Source organism: Salmo salar, chromosome ssa16 (genome assembly GCF_905237065.1).
Source record: "Salmo salar chromosome ssa16, Ssal_v3.1, whole genome shotgun sequence".
Classification (NCBI taxonomy): Eukaryota; Metazoa; Chordata; class Actinopteri; order Salmoniformes; family Salmonidae; genus Salmo; species Salmo salar.
In genome coordinates, this window is record NC_059457.1 from 83,069,921 (window position 1) to 83,093,919 (window position 23,999).

At 40.4% G+C, this 23,999-nt stretch overlaps 2 protein-coding genes and 1 long non-coding RNA gene across 7 annotated transcripts; 1 reads left to right on the forward strand and 2 right to left on the reverse strand.

The window, feature by feature from the left end:
* The first annotated feature begins 350 nt into the window (after positions 1-350).
* LOC106574977 (uncharacterized) lies at positions 351-14,741 on the forward strand. The gene is made up of 4 exons (XR_006759856.1): positions 351-451; positions 1,903-1,983; positions 13,625-13,714; positions 14,468-14,741. It is a non-coding gene; the product is annotated as an uncharacterized lncRNA (long non-coding RNA).
* On the reverse strand, positions 702-3,978 carry LOC123727902 (OX-2 membrane glycoprotein-like). Of its 4 annotated transcripts, none has more exons than XM_045698207.1 (5): positions 3,538-3,978; positions 3,047-3,349; positions 2,736-2,841; positions 2,538-2,645; positions 702-1,963 (listed from the first exon to the last, which is right to left on the reverse strand). In XM_045698207.1, the coding sequence occupies exons 1-4, from the start codon at positions 3,794-3,796 to the stop codon at positions 2,567-2,569; spliced, it is 747 nt and encodes a 248-aa protein (XP_045554163.1). In that variant the 5' UTR covers positions 3,797-3,978; the 3' UTR covers positions 702-1,963; positions 2,538-2,566. The 4 variants fall into 4 exon arrangements, with proteins under 4 accessions (XP_045554163.1, XP_045554162.1, XP_045554161.1 ...); XM_045698206.1 differs by having other exon boundaries at positions 702-2,322; positions 3,538-3,977; XM_045698205.1 differs by having other exon boundaries at positions 702-2,645; positions 3,538-3,977.
* On the reverse strand, positions 8,995-17,099 carry LOC106574975 (OX-2 membrane glycoprotein). Of its 2 annotated transcripts, none has more exons than XM_014151111.2 (5): positions 16,909-17,099; positions 16,426-16,764; positions 14,435-14,770; positions 13,609-13,707; positions 8,995-10,154 (listed from the first exon to the last, which is right to left on the reverse strand). In XM_014151111.2, the coding sequence occupies exons 1-5, from the start codon at positions 17,075-17,077 to the stop codon at positions 10,096-10,098; spliced, it is 1,002 nt and encodes a 333-aa protein (XP_014006586.2). In that variant the 5' UTR covers positions 17,078-17,099; the 3' UTR covers positions 8,995-10,095. The 2 variants fall into 2 exon arrangements, with proteins under 2 accessions (XP_014006586.2, XP_014006585.2); XM_014151110.2 differs by having other exon boundaries at positions 16,426-16,767; positions 16,909-17,083.
* Between the last annotated feature and the right edge of the window lie 6,900 nt (positions 17,100-23,999).

The window sequence follows — 23,999 nt, forward strand, 5'->3', positions numbered from 1 at the left end:
TAGATACTACTGGTTATGATTCCTTATTCCTGGTAGATACTACTGGTTATGATTCCTTATTCCTGGTAGATACTACTGGTTATGATTCCTTATTCCTGGTAGATACTACTGGTTATGATTCCTTATTCCTGGATATGTCCATGCTGTAGAGATACACCTAGCAGACTGTATCTTCGCTGTTGTCGGCATAATACAACTAGTGCTATCTAGACTTGCGTTGGCAAACAAATCCATTACATTAGCTACCTACATGTGAAGTAAACTCAACTGAGGAGTAATAGAGAATGGAGACTTTTAATTTGAAAACGTGCAGGATACCTCTTTCCGGTTTCCCTGACTTCCTTTTTTAATTTTTTTATGCTGTGTTGCGCTTGTTCGGGTAGCACTCCTCACAGGCCGTTTGGTGTACACTTTTTATGTTGGTGAGATGAAACTACCAAAATTCTGAAAGGTATTATTGTACATTAGAATTGCAACAAGATTTGTACAAGCCTAAAATGTTAGTCCGTAATCGTAACATGTTGTTTGTATGTTCACAGATGCAAGTTCACGTTTATGTTTCATGTATGGCTATTCTTACAATCCTAACAATTTAGAATGGATTTTCTTACGATCCTTACGATCCAAGTTTTGGAAGATATCTGGCTCCATAGATTTATGACACATTGTATAACAAGCGATGTCACAACTACATTACAACATTGTTTAAACATTTTATTTATAAAAGTAGAAACACACACACAACAAAGTACATTACAACATTGTGTATCTTACAGCATTTGATTAAGAAAAAGTGAAGAATTAAGAAAACCACCCACACACACCAAGAAAGTACCTAACATTTGATTTATAAAAAAAAGTGAAGAATTATGAAAACCACACAAAAGTCTAGTGTGGATTTATCATGTTTCATCATTAACCAACTACAAAATATATTTACAAACGGTATTTAAGTATAAAATAAACAGCAGGCCGATGTGTGTCAGCCATTCAGTCCACTATTCAGTACCCACAATGCCTATGGATAGAAACAGTCTTTAAACCACACAGATGTGTGTGAGACAGTATGGTAGTCACTCAGTTCTCATAACCCTCTAACAGTTTTATAAGATAGGAAAGTTAAAACTGTCAAGTGTTGACAGCTATGGTCTAAAACAAACAGAACTGACCAGAGAGTTTAAAATACAGTACAATTAAAGTGATCATTACACTTTTATTTAATCCATTTTAGAATAGTTCCAAAGGATGAGCCTAAAATAGTGTATAAGACGTCATACAAGAAGTTTTGTTGTGAGTCATATGTTGATGAGGTAAATAATATTTGCTGGTCTTTGATGTGTAATGAGGAGCAACCAGACACTGCACTTGACACATTTATGAAATTGCTTATTCCAGTTACTAATAAGCACGTACCCATTAAGAAAATGACTGTAAAAACTGTTAAATCCCTGTGGATTGCTGAGGAATTTAAAAATGGTATGGGTGAGAGGGATGAGGCAAAAGGTCTGGCAGCCCAACTGATTGGCAAACGTTTTGCAAATGAAGAAATCACGACTAAACAAAATAAAACTACACTATGAAACAAAAATAAATGATATAAAGAATCACAGTAAAAAGCTTTGGAGCATCTTAAATAAAATATTGGGAAAAAAGGCAAACTCAGCTCCATCATTCATTGAATCAGATGGCTCATTCATCCCAAAACCAGCTGATATTGCCAACTACTTGAATGACTTTTTCATTGGCAAGATAAGAAAACTTAGGTGTGACATGCCAGCAGGAAACGCTGACACTACACATCCAAGTATATCTGACCAAATTATGAAAGACAAGAATAGTGCTTTTGCATTCTGTAAAGTCAGTTTGGAAGAGGTAAAAAAAAATATTGTTGTCTATCAACAGTGACAAGCCACCAGGGTCTGACAATCTGGACGGAGAATTACACCTTATGGAACAACGGGGACTGTGAAGAGACACACAAAGGTACAGACACATGCATACGCATACATTGTGATATTGCTGTATGGTGGTATTAAACATGTTGTATTGTAGAGATGTAGTAGTGTAATAATGTTATTTGATGTACTGTTTTATATTTTGTTTTATATGTAATGTAAGTACTTTAATATGTTTGGACCCCAGGAAGAGTAGCAGCTAATGGGGATCCCTAAAAAATACAAATAACATACTGGAACAACAATGGAGCAATGCAACAAAGGCAACTCATTTGCATGTTTTCAGTCACCATGACCAGCACTCTACCAGGATGTTCAAATAAGGTTGTACTAATACATTTAGAATGGACTGGAGATTGTTGTGGTCCTGAAAGACATTAACATCAATGATACTGATGAGTCAAATCATCTGTTGTAGTAGTGTACTGATATAACTGCTTTGTGGGTATTTACAGTTACATATTCTCCAGGGTGATGCTGAAAAACAATTAAGTGTTTTCTAATCTATTTCTTACTTACAGTAAGTACAAACACTGTTTACTAGAAACCATAAACCCTACTGTTAATTAGAATGTGTCTTACTGTTAGATTAGTCCTCTGGATTTCAGCCATCATGTTGAGGGTTGAGTGTTGACTGTTGATAGTTCTTCCTGTTCTCCTGACTTCCTGTCATTGGCTGTGGGATTTGGGCTAAAGATGTTTTTTTGTAAGTTTGACAATCAATGTCAATGTCAAATGAATACTGTATTTTATCTTTGTCATCTGAACAGTAAAACTTACCTTCTCATTGTATTTCTCAGTTTAAACCACAGTGCCACAGCAGCTCCACAGCACACAGCAATGAAACACAGTGAACCCATCACTGCAACAATTACTGTTGAATTAACTGTGAAAGATGACAAGATGAGAATGGTACAATTCACAGATAAGAGTCAGAGATTAGTTGTGGTCATTATATTAATGCCTGACCACTGATCCTGTCACCATCAGTGACCTCAGGTACACCTAGCACAGAACATACAGAGACAGTACTTCAGAATGACACCAGCATGTTGGTTGTTACTGTAGACATGTACTGAACCATTTCTCACCAGGAAATGAAGCTTGAGTTCTAGCTGGAATAACCATGGAAACGTTCTTGGTGACACCTCCAGAGAACAGTGACACCACACAGCCAACCCTGGTGTCTTTGTCAGGTAGACTGAATGCTGCCAGTGTGAAAGTTATGGTGACAGTGACAGTACCATTGAGATGGGTGACATTGACCATTGTGGAATGTTCTATCATCATGTCATCCCAGGTTACTATAGGAACAGGTCGTCCAGTAGCAGAACAGGACAGAGTGGTGTGACTGTTGTTGGTTTGTGTGATGAGGAGTGAGGGTCCATACAGCTCTATAGGACAACAGACACAGTTCACAGTGAGACCACAATGATCCAATTTACATGATTTAGTAAATGATTCCATTTTGATAAATGGTTTCAAGACATTGGAAGTATGAGCCGATGAAATGGCTGCCTGAAGTTCTGAAGAAGTTGTTCTGGGTCAATCATTTACAGTACATTATGTTATCAGATTTTACCATTTACATGGAGGCAGGTCCTTCCACTGATAGGTCCTTCTGGAAAGGTGTTAAACAGACACTTGTAGCAGGACTCATCTCCTCTTGACACTCCTCTGATGACAATAGAGCAGTTCTGCAGTCCCTCGTCTTCAAACTCCACTTTCCCTTGAAAAGGTGGGTTGACATTGGAACCTCGTTTGCTGTAAGTGGCCACATTTTCATTCGTCTCTGTTGTCACTTTTTGCCAGGTGACTGCCCACACGTCTTTGGGTGTCATGAGCTCACAGGTTAAGACTGCATCTTCTCCAAGGGTTGCTGTGACAACCTGCTGTGTTCTCACCAACTGAGAGAGCCCTGCATGAAGACAGTTACACACTACTTAGTACTTACTACATTACAAACTCTCTCACACACACACAGTTGGTAGAGCATGGTGGTGTTGTGGGTTTGAGTCCCATACTATAAAAAAATGTAAGTCGCTTGGAGAAAAGAATCAGCTAAAAGCCATATTTTTAAATATATATATTTATAGATTCTGTCGCACAGGGCTTTGCCTTTTTCTGTTTTTGACTATTTATGTTAATACAACGTGCAGGAGGGCCACATTGCCAATTGTATGACTTTCAGGCAATTTGTGTTGTGTAGTTTAGTGTAGTGTATTGTAGTGTTGTTTTGTGTAGCGTTGTGTTGCGAAGCGTACCGTTGTGTTATGTAGTGTTGTTATGTAGTGTTGTGTTATGTAGTGTTGTTATGTAGTGTAGTGTTGTGATGTGTTGTGTTATGTAGCGTTATGCAACTTGAATAAGGAAGAGTGAGACAGAATGAAACATCTTTTTGATGTCATCATGAAATGTGCAGAAAGTTCCACTTTACTGAAAGCAGACAACCACTTTATTATGAGGCATTTCATCACTTTACATAAAGCAGTCAAAGATGACTTTATAGTGAAGCCATAATCAACTGGCGGACCGCAGTCCAGATCCACACCTAGAATACGGACCCCACCTATTAATACGGACCGCGAGTCCCAAGATCTTTTTAGGAACTCAGTCAGGCTTTCAACTTACTGCTGTTGATAGCTGCAATAGTAGAATCAACAAGGTACACTTTTAAAATATGGTAGTGCACGGGCAGTTTTCCTCTTATGTCATTCCCTGACAGAGCTATTTCTAACCTGTCAGAAATATCCAGTTGATCAACTACTAGCCCAAGTCAGCTAGATATGTAAGTTAGGCTAACCAGCTATCTACATCTTGTAGTTGTTATGGTCAGATTAAGTAACCAGGGGCCTCGACCCCCAAGGGCCCGACATTTTGTTGAATCACTCAGGTACAGTATCATATGAACACACATAAGGACATGTCAAAATGTGTAGAATTGCAGGAAATTAGCTTAACAACTTCTAAATGTTCTCTCCACCAACAAGAGGGGTATGAACAGTTTGAACAGTTTGGGTTGTGACGTTGGGGTTTGTTACTATGCCGATATATTACAATATCCATCTGGACCTTTGTCACCTCGGAAAGTTGTGTGACTGGACCTTCTCAAATAGTAGTTGAGTACCCCTGATATAGTGGCTAATAAGTATGCTATAACACACCATGAGAAAGATTATGTGCTGCTCATTGACAAAGAATGTATAAAAATGCATCACACTGACGGTCATTATAATGCTGTATGATCCTTGAGGAAAAAGTGACCAGCAGTTATGAAGCACAATGTTGCTGTATATTCTAAATCATTATGGTTAGAATTATAATGCATTAGGAGACTTTATGAGACTTAATGAGTATTTATTTGTGTCAATAACTATGCTTATACCGCATTATTAACCTATCATAGTGCATTATGAGTACATGTATAATGCTGTATAATGCATCATGCATATGGGATTCATAGAAAGTGTTACAGTATATACTGTGCATTAGGAAAGTATTCAAACTCCTTGAACTTTTTCACATTTTGTTACGCTACAGCCTTGTTCTAAAATGTAATAATATTTTCAAGAAACCTGAGTAACTGACTGCAGTATGGGTTAGTAACTGACTGCAGTATGGGTTAGTAACTGACAGCAGTATGGGTTAGTAACTGACTGCAGTATGGGTTAGTAACTGACTGCAGTATGGGTTAGTAACTGACTGCAGTATGGGTTAGTAACTGACTGCAGTATGGGTTAGTAACTGACTGCAGTATGGGTTAGTAACTGACTGCAGTATGGGTTAGTAACTGACAGCAGTATGGATAAGTAACTGACAGCAGTATGGGTTAGTAACTGACTGCAGTATGGGTTAGTAACTGACAACAGTATGGGTTAGTAACTGACAGCAGTATGGATAAGTAACTGACAGCAGTATGGGTTAGTAACTGACAGCAGTATGGGTTAGTAACTGACTGCAGTATGGGTTAGTAACTGACTGCAGTATGGGTTAGTAACTGACAGCAGTATGGGTTAGTAACTGACTGCCGTATGGGTTAGTAACTGACAGCAGTATGGGTTAGTAACTGACAGCAGTATGGGTTAGTAACTGACTGCAGTATGGGTTAGTAACTGACAGCAGTATGGGTTAGTAACTGACTGCAGTATGGGTTAGTAACTGACTGCAGTATGGGTTAGTAACTGACTGCAGTATGGGTTAGTAACTGACTGCAGTATGGGTTAGTAACTGACTGCAGTATGGGTTAGTAACTGACTGCAGTATGGGTTAGTAACTGACAGCAGTATGGGTTAGTAACTGACAGCAGTATGGGTTAGTAACTGACTGCAGTATGGGTTAGTAACTGACAGCAGTATGGGTTAGTAACTGACAGCAGTATGGATAAGTAACTGACATTAGTATGGGTTAGTAACTGACAGCAGTATGGGTTAGTAACTGACTGCAGTATGGGTTAGTAACTGACTGCAGTATGGGTTAGTAACTGACAGCAGTATGGGTTAGTAACTGACTGCAGTATGGGTTAGTAACTGACAGCAGTATGGGTTAGTAACTGACTGCAGTATGGCTTAGTAACTGACAGCAGTATGGGTTAGTAACTGACTGCAGTATGGGTTAGTAACTGACTGCAGTATGGGTTAGTAACTGACTGCAGTATGGTTTAGTAACTGACAGCAGTATGGGTTAGTAACTGACTGCACTATGGGTTAGTAACTGACAGCAGTATGGGTTAGTAACTGACAGCAGTATGGGTTAGTAACTGACAGCAGTATGGGTTAGTAACTGACTGCAGTATGGGTTAGTAACTGACTGCAGTATGGGTTAGTAACTGACTGCAGTATGGGTTAGTAACTGACAGCAGTATGGGTTAGTAACTGACTGCAGTATGGGTTAGTAACTGACTGCAGTATGGGTTAGTAACTGACTGCAGTATGGGTTAGTAACTGACTGCAGTATGGGTTAGTAACTGACAGCAGTATGGGTTAGTAACTGACTGCAGTATGGGTTAGTAACTGACAGCAGTATGGGTTAGTAACTGACAGCAGTATGGGTTAGTAACTGACAGCAGTATGGGTTAGTAACTGACTGCAGTATGGATAAGTAACTGACAGCAGTATGGGTTAGTAACTGACTGCAGTATGGGTTAGTAACTGGCTTGCAGTATGGGTTAGTAAATGACTGCAGTATGGGTTAGTAACTGACTGCAGTATGGGTTAGTAACTGACTGCAGTATGGGTTAGTAACTGACTGCAGTATGGGTTAGTAACTGACTGCAGTATGGGTTAGTAACTGACAGCAGTATGGGTTAGTAACTGACTGCAGTATGGGTTAGTAACTGACTGCAGTATGGGTTAGTAACTGACAGCAGTATGGGTTAGTAACTGACAGCAGTATGGGTTAGTAACTGACAGCAGTATGGGTTAGTAACTGACAGCAGTATGGGTTAGTAACTGACTGCAGTATGGGTTAGTAACTGACAGCAGTATGGGTTAGTAACTGACTGCAGTATGGGTTAGTAACTGACAGCAGTATGGAATAGTAAATGACTGCAGTATGGGTTAGTAACTGACTGCAGTATGGGTTAGTAACTGACAGCAGTATGGGTTAGTAACTGACAGCAGTATGGAATAGTAAATGACTGCAGTATGGGTTAGTAACTGACTGCAGTATGGGCTAGTAACTGACTGCAGTATGGGTTAGTAACTGACTGCAGTATGGGTTAGTAACTGACTGCAGTATGGGTTAGTAACTGACTGCAGTATGGGTTAGTAACTGACAGCAGTATGGGTTAGTTACTGACAGCAGTATGGGTTAGTTACTGACAGCAGTATGGGTTCAATGTGTTGAATTATTAAAGTAACATCACCTACAGAATGTGTGGACATCAGTGAATAGAAGGAACTATGACTATAGATCAATCCTTCGTTTGTTCACTGATTAAATCATAGTTTATACAGAGACTTTCACTACACTATACAGTTCATACAATGACTCTCACTACACTACACAGTATATACAGTGAATTTCACTACACTATACAGTTTATACAGTGACTTTCACTACATTCATAATGTCATTTATCTGTATATATTTGAATCTGTGTAGTGGAAGATAAATTAAATAATGAAAGCAGAGTATTGAAATAAATAGGTTTGAACAGTTAAATAGGTTTGAAAGTACCTCATTTCATAAAGAAAAGCAACAGTGTCAGCAATACTGTGTCAATTCAAATAAAAAGCTGACAAATGCAGTATATCATGTATAAAACAGATATAACTCACCTTTAGGGAGGACTATTAGCTGAATAAACAGATAGTTGTGGAGCAGAGGAGCCATGGTGAAAATGTGAGTTCTAATATGAAGAATTTTGCTTTTCCCACCTGACTTGAATGGACCTATCACAAACGGACCTTTTGGGCGGATGCCCCTCCTCTTACACTAAAAGTGAAAGTTAACTCTGCTGGTGTATTACCAGTGTTAGTTGAACTCTTCTTAAAACAGATAGGAGTTTACATATTACACACACACAGCCAATGGAGCCTGGTGCAGCGCTATAACAACCTAGCCCTGATTGTGATGTTACTGTAAGCAGAGCTATAACAACCTAGCCCTGATTGTGATGTTACTGTAAACAGAGCTATAACAACCTAGCCCTGATTGTGATGTTACTGTAAGCAGAGCTAGAACAACCTAGCCCTGATTGTGATGTTACTGTAAGCAGCGCTATAACAACCTAGCCCTGATTGTGATGTTACTGTAAACAGAGCTATAACAACCTAGCCCTGATTGTGATGTTACTGTAAACAGAGCTATAACAACCTAGCCCTGATTGTGATGTTACTGTAAACAGAGCTAGAACAACCTAGCCCTGATTGTGATGTTACTGTAAACAGAGCTAGAACAACCTAGCCCTGATTGTGATGTTACTGTAAACAGAGCTATAACAACCTAGCCCTGATTGTGATGTTACTGTAAACAGAGCTAGAACAAAGTAGTCCTGATTTTAAATGGGGATGTTACTGTAAAACAAGGTGACAATGGGTGATTTTTTAAATACAGCGTATAGTTTTATATCAAACGGGGAGAACACAATATATTTAAAGAATGCTTTTGAATCTTAAACAATATAAAACATTGTACATCTCAAGTGAGAATAATAGCCTGATTTATAAACAGTGTAAAATCAAGTGGGGTCAAACACAACAAGCAACATCCATGATTAAAATAAATACAAACAGGAACTAAAACGTGATACACTTAAATCTAGTTAACAAGGTACAGTATATCAAACAATCAAAGTGCAAAACATTATCATCATCATCATTATATTTTCAGGGCTCAAATACATTCATACATTGTATTGATATAAAGGAGGTAAAACATCCATGTATCTGTATTACTATAGGTACAGTATGTAATAATAACAGCATAAACCTGACATTAACACAAGTGCTATCATATTTAAACGGATTCATGTTAAATGAAATAGAAGGACATTCTCCCCTGTCTTCTTCCTGGTGTGTCATAAAGTTAACTGTAGGTGGTGCTGTGTTCTAATATAATATAATCTATTTCCTCACTGACAAACCTCATTTCTCAAAACTAAAGTGCAATTTCAAAATAAAAAAACAATATTAGCGCCATTATGTAATGTATGGTGCAGGTGTAAATCATCTTACATATGACTGGGGAAGAAATATGACTCTGACAACTCAAAAAGGTTCAATATATCTAGTACACAGTGCATCTACCTGTCTGACTGTCTCATTAGAAATGTTTGTCATAACTACATCCTTCTAAACGTAGGAACTGGGCTAATAAAGAACACTAATAAAGAACAGGAAGGCCTGCACACTGTTCATCCTCCCAAGACTCCCAGACACTCTCATCCTCATTCATGAATAGTAGTACTGTATCTTGCTAGTCACCATGCATTTAATATGACCTTTGTCATACAATTAGAATATACTGTAATATTCTAAAGATGGATTAGTAGTCTAGTTGAGACATTTTAGAGGATCTCATCTCTTGAGGAACAGGGCTCTTCTGCAACTGGACTCTAAATATCAACAGCGCTCCGATGCTCAATAAAAACCTCTGTCAGCTAAAGTACATAAGTATAGCAATCAACACAGATGAACATTTACACACTTTCCCCAAAAGCGTCCTGCTTGTCTGCTGTGGTTGCTGCTTGCCTGTAACCTGCCAGATAGAACGTGAAGGTTAGACTTTACTGTAGGTAGTAAAGACATACAGCGCATTCAGAAAGTATTCAGACCCCTTGACTTTTTCCACATTTTGTTACAGCCTTATTTTAAAATGGATTACAATGTTTTCCACCTCTCATCAATCTACACACAATACCCCATAATGACAAAGCAAAAACAGGTTTTTCGAAATGCTTGTAAATATATATATACTGCTCAAAAAAATAAAGGGAACACTTAAACAACACAATGTAACTCCAAGTCAATCACACTTCTGTGAAATCAAACTGTCCACTTAGGAAGCAACACCGATTGACAATAAATTTCACATGCTGTTGTGCAAATGGAATAGACAACAGGTGGAAATTATAGGCAATAAGCAAGACACCCCCAATAAAGGAGTGGTTCTGCAGGTGGAGACCACAGACCACTTCTCAGTTCCTATGCTTCCTGGCTGATGTTTTGGTCACTTTTGAATGCTGGCGGTGCTTTCACTCTAGTGGTAGCATGAAACGGAGTCTACAACCCACACAAGTGGCTCAGGTAGTGCAGCTCATCCAGGATGGCACATCAATGCGAGCTGTGGCAAGAAGGTTTGCTGTGTCTGTCAGCGTAGGGTCCAGAGCATGGAGGCGCTACCAGGAGACAGGCCAGTACATCAGGAGACGTGGAGGAGGCCGTAGGAGGGCAACAACCCAGCAGCAGGACCGCTACCTCCGCCTTTGTGCAAGGAGGAGCAGGAGGAGCACTGCCAGAGCCCTGCAAAATGACCTCCAGCAGGCCACAAATGTGCATGTGTCTGCTCAAACGGTCAAAAACAGACTCCATGAGGGTGGTATGAGGGCCCGACGTCCACAGGTGGGGGTTGTGTTTACAGCCCAACACCGTGCAGGACGTTTGGCATTTGCCAGAGAACACCAAGATTGGCAAATTCACTACTGGCGCCCTGTGCTCTTCACAGATGAAAGCAGGTTCACACTGAGCACATGTGACAGACGGGACAGAGTCTGGAGGCGCCGTGGAGAACGTTCTGCTGCCTGCAACATCCTCCAGCATGACCGGTTTGGCGGTGGGTCAGTCATGGTGTGGGGTGGCATTTCTTTGGGGGGCCGCACAGCCCTCCATGTGCTCGCCAGAGGTAGCCTGACTGCCATTAGGTACCGAGATGAGATCCTCAGACCCCTTGTGAGACCATATGCTGGTGCGGTTGGCCCTGGGTTCCTCCTAATGCAAGACAATGCTAGACCTCATGTGGCTGGAGTGTGTCAGCAGTTCCTGCAAGAGGAAGGCATTGATGCTATGGACTGGCCCGCCCGTTCCCCAGACCTGAATCCAATTGAGCACATCTGGGACATCATGTCTCACTCCATCCACCAACGCCACGTTGCACCACAGACTGTCCAGGAGTTGGCGGATGCTTTAGTCCAGGTCTGGGAGGAGATCCCTCAGGAGACCATCCGCCACCTCATCGGGAGCATGCCCAGGCGTTGTAGGGAGGTCATACAGGCACGTGGAGGCCACACACACTACTGAGCCTCATTTTGACTTGTTTTAAGGACATTACATCAAAGTTGGATCAGCCTGTAGTGTGGTTTTCCACTTTAGTTTTGAGTGTGACTCCAAATCCAGACCTCCATGGGTTGATAAATTGGATTTCCATTGATTTTTTTTGTGCGACTTTCTTGTCAGCACATTCAACTATGTAAAGAAAAAAGTATTTAATAAGATTATTTCTTTCATTCAGATCTAGGATGTGTTGTTTAAGTGTTCCCTTTATTTTTTTGAGCAGTGTGTATATATATATATATATATATATATATATATATATATATATATATATATATATATGAAGTATTCAGCCCCTTTACTCAGCACTTTGTTGAAGGACCTTTGGCAGCGATTACAGCCTCAAGTCTTCTTGGGTATGACGTTGCAAGCTTGGCACACCTGTATTTGGGTTGTTTCTTCCATTCTTCTCTACAGATCCTCTCAAGCTCTGTCAGGTTGGATGGGGAGCGTCACTGCACAGCTATTTCCAGGTCTCTCCGGAGAATTTCGAACTGGTTCAAGTCCGAGCTCTGGCTGGGCCACTCAAGGACAGTCAGAGACTTGTCCCGAAGCCACTCCTGTGTTGTCTTGGCTGTGTGCTTAGGGTTGTTGTGCTGTTGAAAGGTGAACCTTCACCCAAGTCTGAGGTCCTGAGCGTTCTGGAGCAGGTTTTCATCAAGGATCTCTCTGTACTTTTGTCCATTCATCTTTCCCTCGATCCTGACTAGTCTCCCAGTCCCTGCCGCTGGAAAACGCTTGGCATTCAGGCCAAAGAGTTCAATCTTTGTTTCATCAGACCAGAGAATCTTGTTTCTCATGGTCTGTGAGTCCTTTATGTGCCTTTTGTCAAACTCCAAGCGGACTTTCATGTGTCTTTTACTGAGGATTGGCTTCCATATGGCCACTACCATAAAGGCCTGATTGGTGGAGTGCTGCAGAGATGGTTGTCCTTCTGGAAGGTTCTCCCATTTCCACAGAGGAACTCTGGAGCTCTGTCAGAGTGACCAATGGGTTCTTGGTCACCTGCCTGACCAAGGCCCTTCTCCCCCAAATGCTCAGTTTTGCCGGGCGGTCAGCTCTAGGAAGAGTCTTCATGGTTCCAAACTTCTTCCATTTCAGAATGATGGAGGCTACTGTGTTCTTGGGGACCTTCAATGCTGCAGGCATTTTTTTCTACCCTCTCCCAGATCTGTGCCTTGACACAATCCTGTCTCGGAGCTCTACAGTTTTTGCTCTGACATGCACTGTCAACTGTGGGACCTTATATAAACAGGTGTGTGCATTTCCAAATCATGTCCAATCAATTGAATTTACCACAGGTGGGCTCCAATCAAGCTGTAGAAACATCTCAAGGATGATCAATGGAAACAGGATGCACCGGAGCTCAATTTCAAGTCTCATAGCAAAGGGTCTGAAAACTTATGTAAATAAGATATTTCTGTTTTTATTTTTAATTCATTTGCAAACATTTCTAAAAACCTGTTTTCGCTTTGTCATTATGGGGTATTGTGTGTAGATTGATAAGGGAAAAAATGTATTTAATTTTAGAATAAGGTTCCATTTTAGAATAAGGCTGTAACGTAACAACATTTGGAAAAAGGGAAGGGGTCTGAATACTTTCCGAATGCACTGTACACTTTATCAGTAACCATTCTAGAGCTCTAAGACATGACTTGCCCACAGCTGATGCTTCACACAGTTTATTTCATAAAGCCAGAGACATATATATATATATATAGAGAGAGAGAGAGAGAGAGAGAGATGATATACTATGGTTCTGATTATAAACATTCACTCAATTGGTCTTTCTAAGGTGTTATTACATCACATCTAGTCTCTCATGACTTAAGCAAACAAGACTGACAAAAGTGACATCATCAGATAATCTTGTGCTGACTCACCTTTTTTCTTTTGAAGCATGACACTGCCGCAGATGACTAAAATGGAAACGATTAGGAACACTGGAATGCCAACCGCCCACGGGGAAGTCCTCCTGTCATCTGGAAGGTGAAACATTATTATTTATTTTTTTACATTTATTTAACTAGGCAAGTCAGTTAAGAACAAATTCTTATTTACAATGACAGCCTAGGAACAGTGGGTTAACTGCCTTGTTCAGGGGCAGAAGGACAGATTTTTACCTTGTCAGCTCGGGGATTCGATCTAGCAACTTTTCGGTTACTGGCACAACGCTGTAACCACTAGGCTACCTGCCGCCCCTATGAAATTGCAGTGATCATGTGTTTGGAGAGATCAATTTTTTGAGAAGAGGAAGCTGGGAATTGTACATCCTCTTTCCAAAGAAGTCTGTTTGAATAGCATGTTGATATGGATTTCCACCTTTAACATATCATCCATCCTTCATTTAGCTTCCCTGAGGGGCCGGAAACTACCCAGAACTCAATAAAACAATTGACTCTACAGGGAGTGACTCATGATTCTTTACCACAGTAGTCAAAATGAAACTTAACTGGTGAGATTAGATAACAGCACTACTAGCATCACAACATTAGGCTCTTGCAACCAGCCTGATCTCATTGTGCTCACCATTCTGTTGGAATGTTAGAATAGTGAGCTGTAACATGATCTGGCTGGTTCACTAGGCTAACCCAACATGTCACTGGGGATGATGATGTTTTCTCAATGTTGTTTTCAAGTTGAACCATTCTGTACTGACACGCTAATAGTGTACGGTCTAAAAGTATATGACACGTCAACATTACGTACCCTCTTCAACCTCCCTCTCTCCACTCTCTCCAGGGAGAATAGGAAGCGGGACCCGCTCGTGTCTCTGTGTCCTCATCCCATTGTTTACGATACAGTCCACGTATCCACCTGAGCCTGGCAACAGTTGGAGGGTGATGTTGCTAATGGCTGTGACAGTTTGGTCTTTGTTAATGACAGTCCAGTTGTTAGGTGTCTTTATGGGTACTGCTGCAGAAATGTTCCATTGGATCCAAGGTGCTGGTTTACCCGTGGCAGAGCAGCTGACCACAACTTCCATGTCTGCTTTAGATTCAGTGCTGGGGACTTTTTGCATTGTGGCTCTCACTTCAGATACACCTTTGAAAAGATGAAACAGGGAATATTAGATCATATTGATTTTATTTATTTTACAAAGCAGGTCAATTAAGAATACATTATTATTTACAAAGATGGCAAAAGGAATCCTGTGGCGCAGGGGGCAGGGATTAAAAGTCTAGGACAAGACAGTCAACACAATAAATGTGAGAAGTCATAATTCAATTTTATATTTTGGTTAAAAAGACTTAATAAAACCATAATTAACCCTTGGCCTGTACTGTATGATTCAGAAATCATGCCTTAGCAAAGGTCCCACTAAGACTTTTCTGTAATTTCAACAGTAAAACACTGTAGGATGCATAGTATAATACCATAAATGTGTTTTACAATGCTGTATGATTTTACCCCTAATGCAGTGCAATGCTGAAAAATACTGTTATTAACTGTAGTTCGGAAGCTTCCTGTAAAAATTACTCTAACATACTGTTTCTTTACAGTAATAGTTTATGCCTACTGTAGATTCAAATGATCACTTTCAGGCGCCTACCTCATGCTGTCAGGTGAGACACATGAAGCTCACACTATTTTAGTAAATATATTTTTGAAGCGGCTGTGAAGTGGAATAATATTTTCAGTACCTTGCCTTGTTTATAAGCATAGGTATGCTAGCCAACCTTCAACTGCATGTTTCTTTAGCTAACCTAGCTAGATAGCTGGCTAACGTTTGCTAGCTAGCTAGCTCAAGTTGACAAAAGCCATTTCGGTCTGCTCTAAATTGCTCGTAGATATCTAGCTGTGCGACCTAGAAAAACGTCAGAGAATATTGTAATTATAGGCTGTATCGCAGCCTCTGAGTGCCATAGAGAATACACTAAGCGCAGATTCGTGACCTTCATTACTACAGAGAAAATGGCTTGTTTCTAGCAGTTCAAAAGATGATTGACAGCCGCATTGAACACAAACCGCGTTGTGGGCCGTACTCGCAAGCCGCTAAAGCTGACGCGAATAACCAGTGCACCAGTGTAATTTTGCTTTACACTACCATTTTCCTTACTGTAAAACATTACAGCATCCATTTACATTTACTGCAAGGATGCTGTAATATGTCTTTACAGTAAGGAAAATATTACTGTAAAACATATTACAGCATCTCTGCTGTAATGCAAAAATACAGTATTAAGCTGGCCACTGTGGTGCAAGTATAATGCTTTAATTTTACAGGGAAAAGTTTTACAGTGACGCTATAAAGGGTGACTAAAGGATTATGCTATTTGGCAAAGAACCAGATGCAAGGAACTTTAGGCTTCGTTTACACAGGCAGCCCAATTCTTATATTTTTCCACTAATTGGTCTTTTGACCAATCAGATCAGCTCCTTTGCCAATAATTGGTCAAAATATCAGAATTGGGCTGCCTGTGTAAACAAAGCCTAACATGACCCTCTATTTTATGATTTTGCTCATAATTACTTGTGAAGCATATATGTATTGTTAACACTTTATGAATACTGTATAACAGTGTTTCCCAAAAGGATTCTCCAAGAATACCCCCATAGACTTTTTAGGCTCCTATACTACCAGCACACCTGATTCAAATAGGCCTAATCAAGGGCTGGATAATTAGTTGAGCAGTTAATTAGTTAATTAATTAGTAACTAGTAAATTAGTTAATTCGTTAATTAATTACTTGACTAACCTTGAACGGTAAGACAAGTCTGCTTGCGTATTGAACCACTCGGGTAAACATTGAAGGAGCAAATATAGCAGGCTTCGTCCGCCCATGTTACATTCTTCACCGTAATAGACGTAGAGTTGAGAGATGCCTCCGTGAAAACCACCTTGCCTCGGTGCGGGTCTATGATTTGAGCTCCAAACCGCTTGCTGTAGGTGGCCAGATTCTCCACCGAGTCGTCTTTGAACAGCCTCTGCCAGGTGACTTGCAGCACACCTGTCGAGTCCGCATGGGTGCAGGTATATGATGCGTCGGCATTGAAGTCAACCCTGGTGTCTCCTCTAGCTACGACGTTGACAGAGACTGCTAGAAATGGAAGAAGGAATGTTATCGGGTAAATAAAAGTTTAGCCTTACAAAAAAAATCTATGACCTGTCAAACGTGGGAAATGTTCCTTTATCTTATACGAGCAGAATCAACTGATCAGATCCATGGAAAATAACGTACCTTCAGACAGAATGCATAAGATAATTAGGTAAGTGTTCATTCTCAGCTGGTGAATGTTGACAAGATCATGTTTCTGTTTCTGGCGTTGGACCTTTAAATATTGGCGAGTGAAAGTGAAAGTTAGCGGGTGGCGTTGGGCGGTTTCCGGTAACCAATGTAGAATAAACATCGATAATGAAGTTATCACGGAACTAGAATGAGTAAGTTATTATATTTCTGTGGAAGAAACGAGGTTGTTCTAGTATTTCTGTGTGGCTCACAATAAGCTTAATGTCATACTGTAGCTGATATACAGGGCCTAAAATAAACATCTGCCAAATGCGTGTAGATTTTGGCATTTGCGGGTTAAGATGTCTATTTCACCAGACACGTTGACGGGTGGTCATGGCTCCACAGTGCGAGCATTTCACTCGCATTTGTGAATAAAAATAGTAAAGTATGATCACATGTATAGTTAAATAAATGCTGCAGCAACTGTTTTCTGAGTATTTCTGCCGTTTTGTTTCATAGCTGGTAAATTAATCGCACAAAGTCAAAGAACTCCGAATCTTAAATAACCTATTCCACCTCGCGCTGCAACACTGCGTGGCTAGAGGGGGGGGGGGATCATTTTTACATAACTAATTTCTGCTATCGTCCTTTTTTTACATCCATTATTAGACAGTGGCAACGTGGAACACTACTGATTATGAACATGGTATTTTGCCTGCTAATGCCTGCAACGCAGTGAAGAAAACAATATGACAACAATAACGTCTAATGTGACTGGCCCCTCTAACAGTACAACTGGCCCCTCTAACAGTACAACTGGCCCCAGTACAACTGGCCCCCCCAGTTGAAATGGTCTAGAACCGCCACTGTGAGCACAGGCATAAAAATAGCTCTAATTTACTTGAGAAAAAAAGACCATTGAAGTGACACTTAGTTCGTGTGTTTCTTGGCTGTTTACATTTTGTTCACAAGCTAGGTTGATTTTGTATGTTTGAGTTTCAACTGCTAGGGAAGAGAAAACAACGCTTCTAAAAGTCAGATTGACCCAGTCTAGAAGACACAAACACGACTCGAGTCACGCTACCACGGTAATCACCCGCCCTTTAAAGGGGCAGGGGAATTTTGTGTCTCATGATATTTTGGTTAAAAGACGAAGGTCACAAAAAATTAAATTAAACAATATACCACATTGCTTCTTGCTAGTAAAACATTACAAAGCATGCTCATCTGTTTTTTTGTGTTTTGTTTGTGTAATTTTAGCGCAAAAAAAACACATTTTGTCTTGTAAAAAAATCTGAGTAGCTGGTAGATTTTGGTCGAATAAAAAGTACATTTTATGCCCATGGTTCACTGGCACTGTGTATTTTCCACTTGAAGGCCACCACATCAAAGGCATTATTAAGGCTACTGTAACCACAGCTAGTTCCAAAGCAAGTCTGCGTTGTTCCAGGTAAAATAGAACAATATAGTCTCCTAAATACCACATTAATAGTCTTCTTAATATGTATAAAAGATGAAACAGTAAAAAAACCCAAGAAGAACAAAGCATAAACTGAAGTCAATCTACCTACAAATAGTTTTGTAATGTGGGGAAATAGTGACTCCATGTTGTTGGGAAGAGGGTGAGGATTTTACTGTATGATCTAATGACTAGAAAATAGTTTCAAGGTAATTAAGTGTGTCATTGGAATTTACAGATTTGTCACTTGGATATGCTGTTCTGAGGTGCAACCAGCATTGCATTGTTATGTATGTAAATCTGAAACATCCATTGAGTACATTCATTTGTGGATTTTTATTTAACTAGGCAAGTCAGTTATGACAGTCTAGGAACAGTGGGTTAATTGCCTTTTTCAGGGGCAGAACATCAGATTTTTACCTTGGGGATTTGAACTTGCAACCTTTCGGTTACTAGCCCAACACTCTAACCACTAGGCTACCCTGCCGCCCCACTAGGATATCCATCACCTATTTCGTATGATATGTTACAATTCGTATCCTGTGTTACAAATTACAATTCCTATCCTGTGTTTCAAATTACAATTCGTATCCTCTGTTACAAATTACAATTCGTATCCTCTGTTACAAATTACAATTCGTATCCTGTGTTACGAATTACAATTCGTATCCTGTGTTACGAATTATAGCTAGGTGGCTAATGTTAGCTAGCTGGGTAACCTATAAAGTAAAATATGTTACGAATTTGCAAAACGCACAATATGTTACGAATTTGCAGAACACATGATATGTTACGAATTCTAGCTAGATAGCTAACGTTAGCTGGCTGGCTAATGTTAGCTAGGTTAGGCATTAGAGTTAAGGGAAGGTTAGGAATTAGGTTAAAGAGTTAGGGGAAGGTTAGCTAAAATGCTAAAGTTGTCCGTGATGAGATTCAAACACGCAACCTTTGAGTTGCTTGACATTTGTGTTATACATTTTTGCATTAAGTAACCATCTGTCTTATGTAACCATACCAAACAAAACATTATATATTGAGTGTCCTGGATTTAGCTTTACTATGTTACGTCTATGAGACCAGACTGGTGGTAAGGGTCATGTGCATGCTGAGGGGATGTGCAGTGAGGGACTTTGTTCCCACATGTCAAAGCAAATGGAGAAATTTGCAAGATGACCACTGCCCCAGAGTCTTGTATGCAAGAGGCATTATAGAAAAGGTGAAACCGAAAGATCTTTGAGTTTATCACTAGAAGCTAATGTCGTAACCTTAGTATAATAACATAGTTAGATATGTTTTTTTATACTGATGTTTATTGTAGGCTGTCATAAAACATATTATATTCTCATAAAATGTCATATAAATTCCTCCTGTATCTCGGGCGGCAGGTAGCCTGGGGGGTAGGAGCGTTGGGCCAGCAACCAAAAGGTTGTTGCTGAATCCCAGAGGCGACAAGGAAAAAATCTGTCATTCTGCCACTGAGCAGAATTGGGTTGGGTTCAATGAGGAAGTCACATTTCAGTTGAATGCATTCAGACTCGCTATCCCCCTGTCCCTGTACAACTGACTAGGTATCCCCCTGTCCCTGTACAACTGACTAGGTGTCCCCCTGTCCCTGTACAACTGACTAGGTATCCCCCTGTCCCTGTACAACTGACTAGGTATCCCCCTGTCCCTGTACAACTGACTAGGTGTCCCCCTGTCCCTGTACAACTGACTAGGTGTCCCCCTGTCCCTGTACAACTGACTAGGTGTCCCCCTGTCCCTGTACAACTGACTAGGTGTCCCCCTGTCCCTGTACAACTGACTAGGTGTCCCCCTGTCCCTGTACCCTGTACAACTGACTAGGTATCCCTCGTTCCCTATACAACTGACTAGGTATCCCCCTGTCCTCTTGTCATACCTGATTATGGACAGTCTTAGCTGGGAATAGTATTTGACCAAGTGGGAGGGCTGAGTCAAGGTTACTGTAGAATAGAATCATAAATGAAAGAGAAACTGTCTAGGCTGTAGGGTTATTACAATACTCTGACCACTCTCAGCCTCAAATCAAATGTATTGGTCACATGCACGTGTTTCCTGTGGCTCAGTTGGTAGAGCATGGTGTTTGCAACGCCAGCATCGTGTGTGCAATGCCAGGGTTGTGGGTTCGATTCCCACGGGGGGCCAGTACAACAACAAAAAAATGTATGAAATGTATGCATTCACTACTGTAAGTCACTCTGGATGAGAGATTCTGCTAAATGACTAAAATGTAAATGTTTAGCAGATGTTATTGTGGTGTAGTGAAATGCTTGTGCTTCTAGCTCCAACACTGCAGTAATATCTAACAGTTTCACAACATATACCCAAAATACACTTACATCTAAGTAAGGAATGGATTAAGAATATATACATCTATGTCAGAGTGGCATTGGACTAAGATACAGTGGTATAGAATACAGTATATACATATGAGATGTCCAATGCCGCTCTGACGTGTATATATGTCCTCAATGGTAAGTGTTATGCTGAATCCAGGAAAGGATGAGCAGTCAGAATGATACTTACAGTAGCCACTCCTTATCTGATGACTAAGCTACTGTAAACTTTGATATCCTGTGATTGTATTGAAATGTGTACTGAGTCATCTGGTAGAACTGTAGGTAGCCTAGAGTTAGAGAGGCGGACCAGTAACTAGAGTGTTGCTGGTTTGAATCACAGGTCCGTCAGGAAATACAGTATGATGCTGCACCACAGCACACGGACCCTCATGGTATGCATATGTCCGTGTTTACAGTGTCAAAACACTGTATGGTGGCAAATGGATGTGTGTAGTTTCCATAGAAACCCCTGAAAGGAGAAATAGAGCAGCAAGGTGTTTTAATCTGAACAAAACATGTTCATTATATCTTGGGAAGTACCTGTCTCATATTCTGGTTGGCTGGTGTGGTCTTATGTTACTGTGGTGACATTGATACATGTGAACCTGTCTCACTCAACCAGAGGACGATTCCAGCTGCAGCTCAATGCTTAAATCTAGAAACACAGACACTGAAGACAGACAATACATTTTCTGAAGTATACATCCTTCTTTTATCAATTAATGTAGAATATCCAGCATATGGAGTAGCAAACACTAGGTGGAACGACAATAAAAAGGTATGGATAGAAAATTCAGGACACAAAATGCAGGACACAATCAAACGATGCAAGAGAATAAAGTAGACGGCCTGGGTCATGGATAATTCTTGTTTGTTGAATGATTGCTGTGTTTTGATGTATTTTTGCTGAGCTCTTCCTTTTGCTGCCCTCATTTTTCCCCCTTTAAAAAAAATACATAACCCTGAGGTTGGGACTGGCCAGAGTACTGTAATAACCACAGCAAGTTCCAAACCAATTGGCTGCTAATGCTCCACCCAAGAAACTAAACACGCCTACACTTAATTCATAGGCCTAAAAGATAAGAACATAAAATACAACTGCAACAAGAATAGCAGCATACATTTCAGTCAATTTACATAATTAAACGTTTTACAATGTGGGAAATGATGACTCCATGTTATGGGAATAGGGTGAGGATTTTATTTTGAGATTTTAAATCTATTACAGTAGTATGTGTGTGTGTGTCATAGAGGTTTACAGTTTTCACCACATGCTTCTCACATGCCCATAGTATGTGCGATTCTGGTAATTGAGTCAGCAGGAAGTTCCCCGATGCTGGTCCTGAGTCTCTCTCCAGTGTTAGGGGTCGTGGTCATGTCCGCCATGCCGAGGAGATTCATTACTTTGTTGCATCATTACTTTGTTCCCACAATTGAAAAACATTCTATAATTGTACCAAGTAGCTTAGCTATGTGGCCCAACAGGAGGTCTGAGTCAGGGTTACTGTAGAAAAGAGTCAAATGAAAGAGGAACCATCTGGGCTGGAGGTTTATTACAGTACTCTGGCCACTCCCAACCTCAGGGTTATGCTTTAAAAAAATGTGTGTGACAGTCCTTGCCTTTTAGTACTTTGTTACATGTTTTGTGGTTTTTGCAGACCCCAGGAAGAGTAGCTGCTGCCTCTGCAAAAGCTAATGGGGATTCTAATAAACAAATATGCTGATTCCAAATCCAGGAAGGATACGCAGTCAGAAAGATACTTACGGGAGGCGCTCCTTATCTGATAACTAGACTGCTCTGGTAAAACTGTAGTTAACCTAGAGCAGCGGTCAATAACCTTTTCTGAGTCAAGGAAACTGCAGACACGGTGATCTGAGCTATCTGATTGGCCAGCGGTAGTTCTATAGGTGCACTTGATTTGCTCTTTGGGCCTGCCTGGTAGGTGGAGTTCTACCTTCTAGGTCTGCTGAATCAAGTGCACCTACCGCCATAAGCTTGAAACAAAGAAAAAAATGGGAAGGTAAGGCTTTATCGTTGGGTTTTTTACAGACGTTTGGTGATCGACTAGGAACGCCTTGGAGATTGACCATTTGATCGCGATTGACCGGTTGGTGTAGAAAAGGCAGGCCAGCAACTGGAGGGTTGCTGGTTCAAATTGCATGTCTGTCAAGAAAGATGTAATGGTACTAGAAATCCAATTTTTAAAGGTGCAATATGCAGAAATCCCCATTTCCTGGTTGCTAAAATTCTAATAGTTTGCCTAATTTCAGTTTGACAAAACAAGCAATGGTTTGTGTAGAAAATAATTGTACCATCTAAACCGCTGTGAAATATATTTTTATTAAACAAAAAATAGTGTTTTCAGATGTTTGAAGCTGGTGTACAAAGCAATGTTTGTCAGACCATGAGACGTCCCGAAAATCGGTCTTCTCACAAAACCGCCTGAATGGTTTGGCCTAGAAACCTATTAGGACCCCTCTATGTTCTCCGTTTTGCTTGGGACTTCTTGGAACTTGTCAGAAGTCGGTACAGCCGATCTGCCAACCTCTGTCTGTAGCGTCCGAACAGTTTTGGCTACACACTAATATGAAAGTTGAGACCTCGGTGGAAAGGTGAGACTTGTCTCACCTGGTATCCGGTACCAGTTGAAAAAAATGAATGGAAGTATATATGGAGACTGTTTAGCAAATAAAAAAAAGATGATTGTTTCATGATCTTTCTTATATCTCTCAGATATAGGACAGACACTTCAGAACAAACTTTCTTTTGATTTTTTTGTGGGGTACTATCTGTTCCATGTAGTGAATGTGTTAGTCAATGTTTATGGACTAATAGCAGTAAGGCCAAATATAACATTTTCATTGTGTGCATATATATATATATATTGTCACGTCCTGACCAGTATAGAGGATGTTTTGTTATTGTAGTTTGGTCAGGACGTGGCAGAGGGTAGTTTATTTATGTATTACGGGTTTTTTTTTGTCACTGGTCTATGTTTGTATTTCTATGTGTTTATTGTAGGGTAGTTTTTCTATGTGTAGGTTGGGTGCTGGACTCTCAATTGGAGGCAGGTGTTTCTAGTTGCCTCTGATTGGGAGTCCTATAAATAGGTGTGTGTTTTGTTTGTCACTTGTGGGTAATTGTTTGAGAGCACTGCTTTTGTTGAGCCTGCTTCTGTTCCTGTCGTTAGTTTGTTTATTGTTTTCCGTGGTGTTCTCATTATTATAATAAATATGTTGAGCACGCAACCCGCTGCGCCTCGGTCCCATTCTCTCTTCCA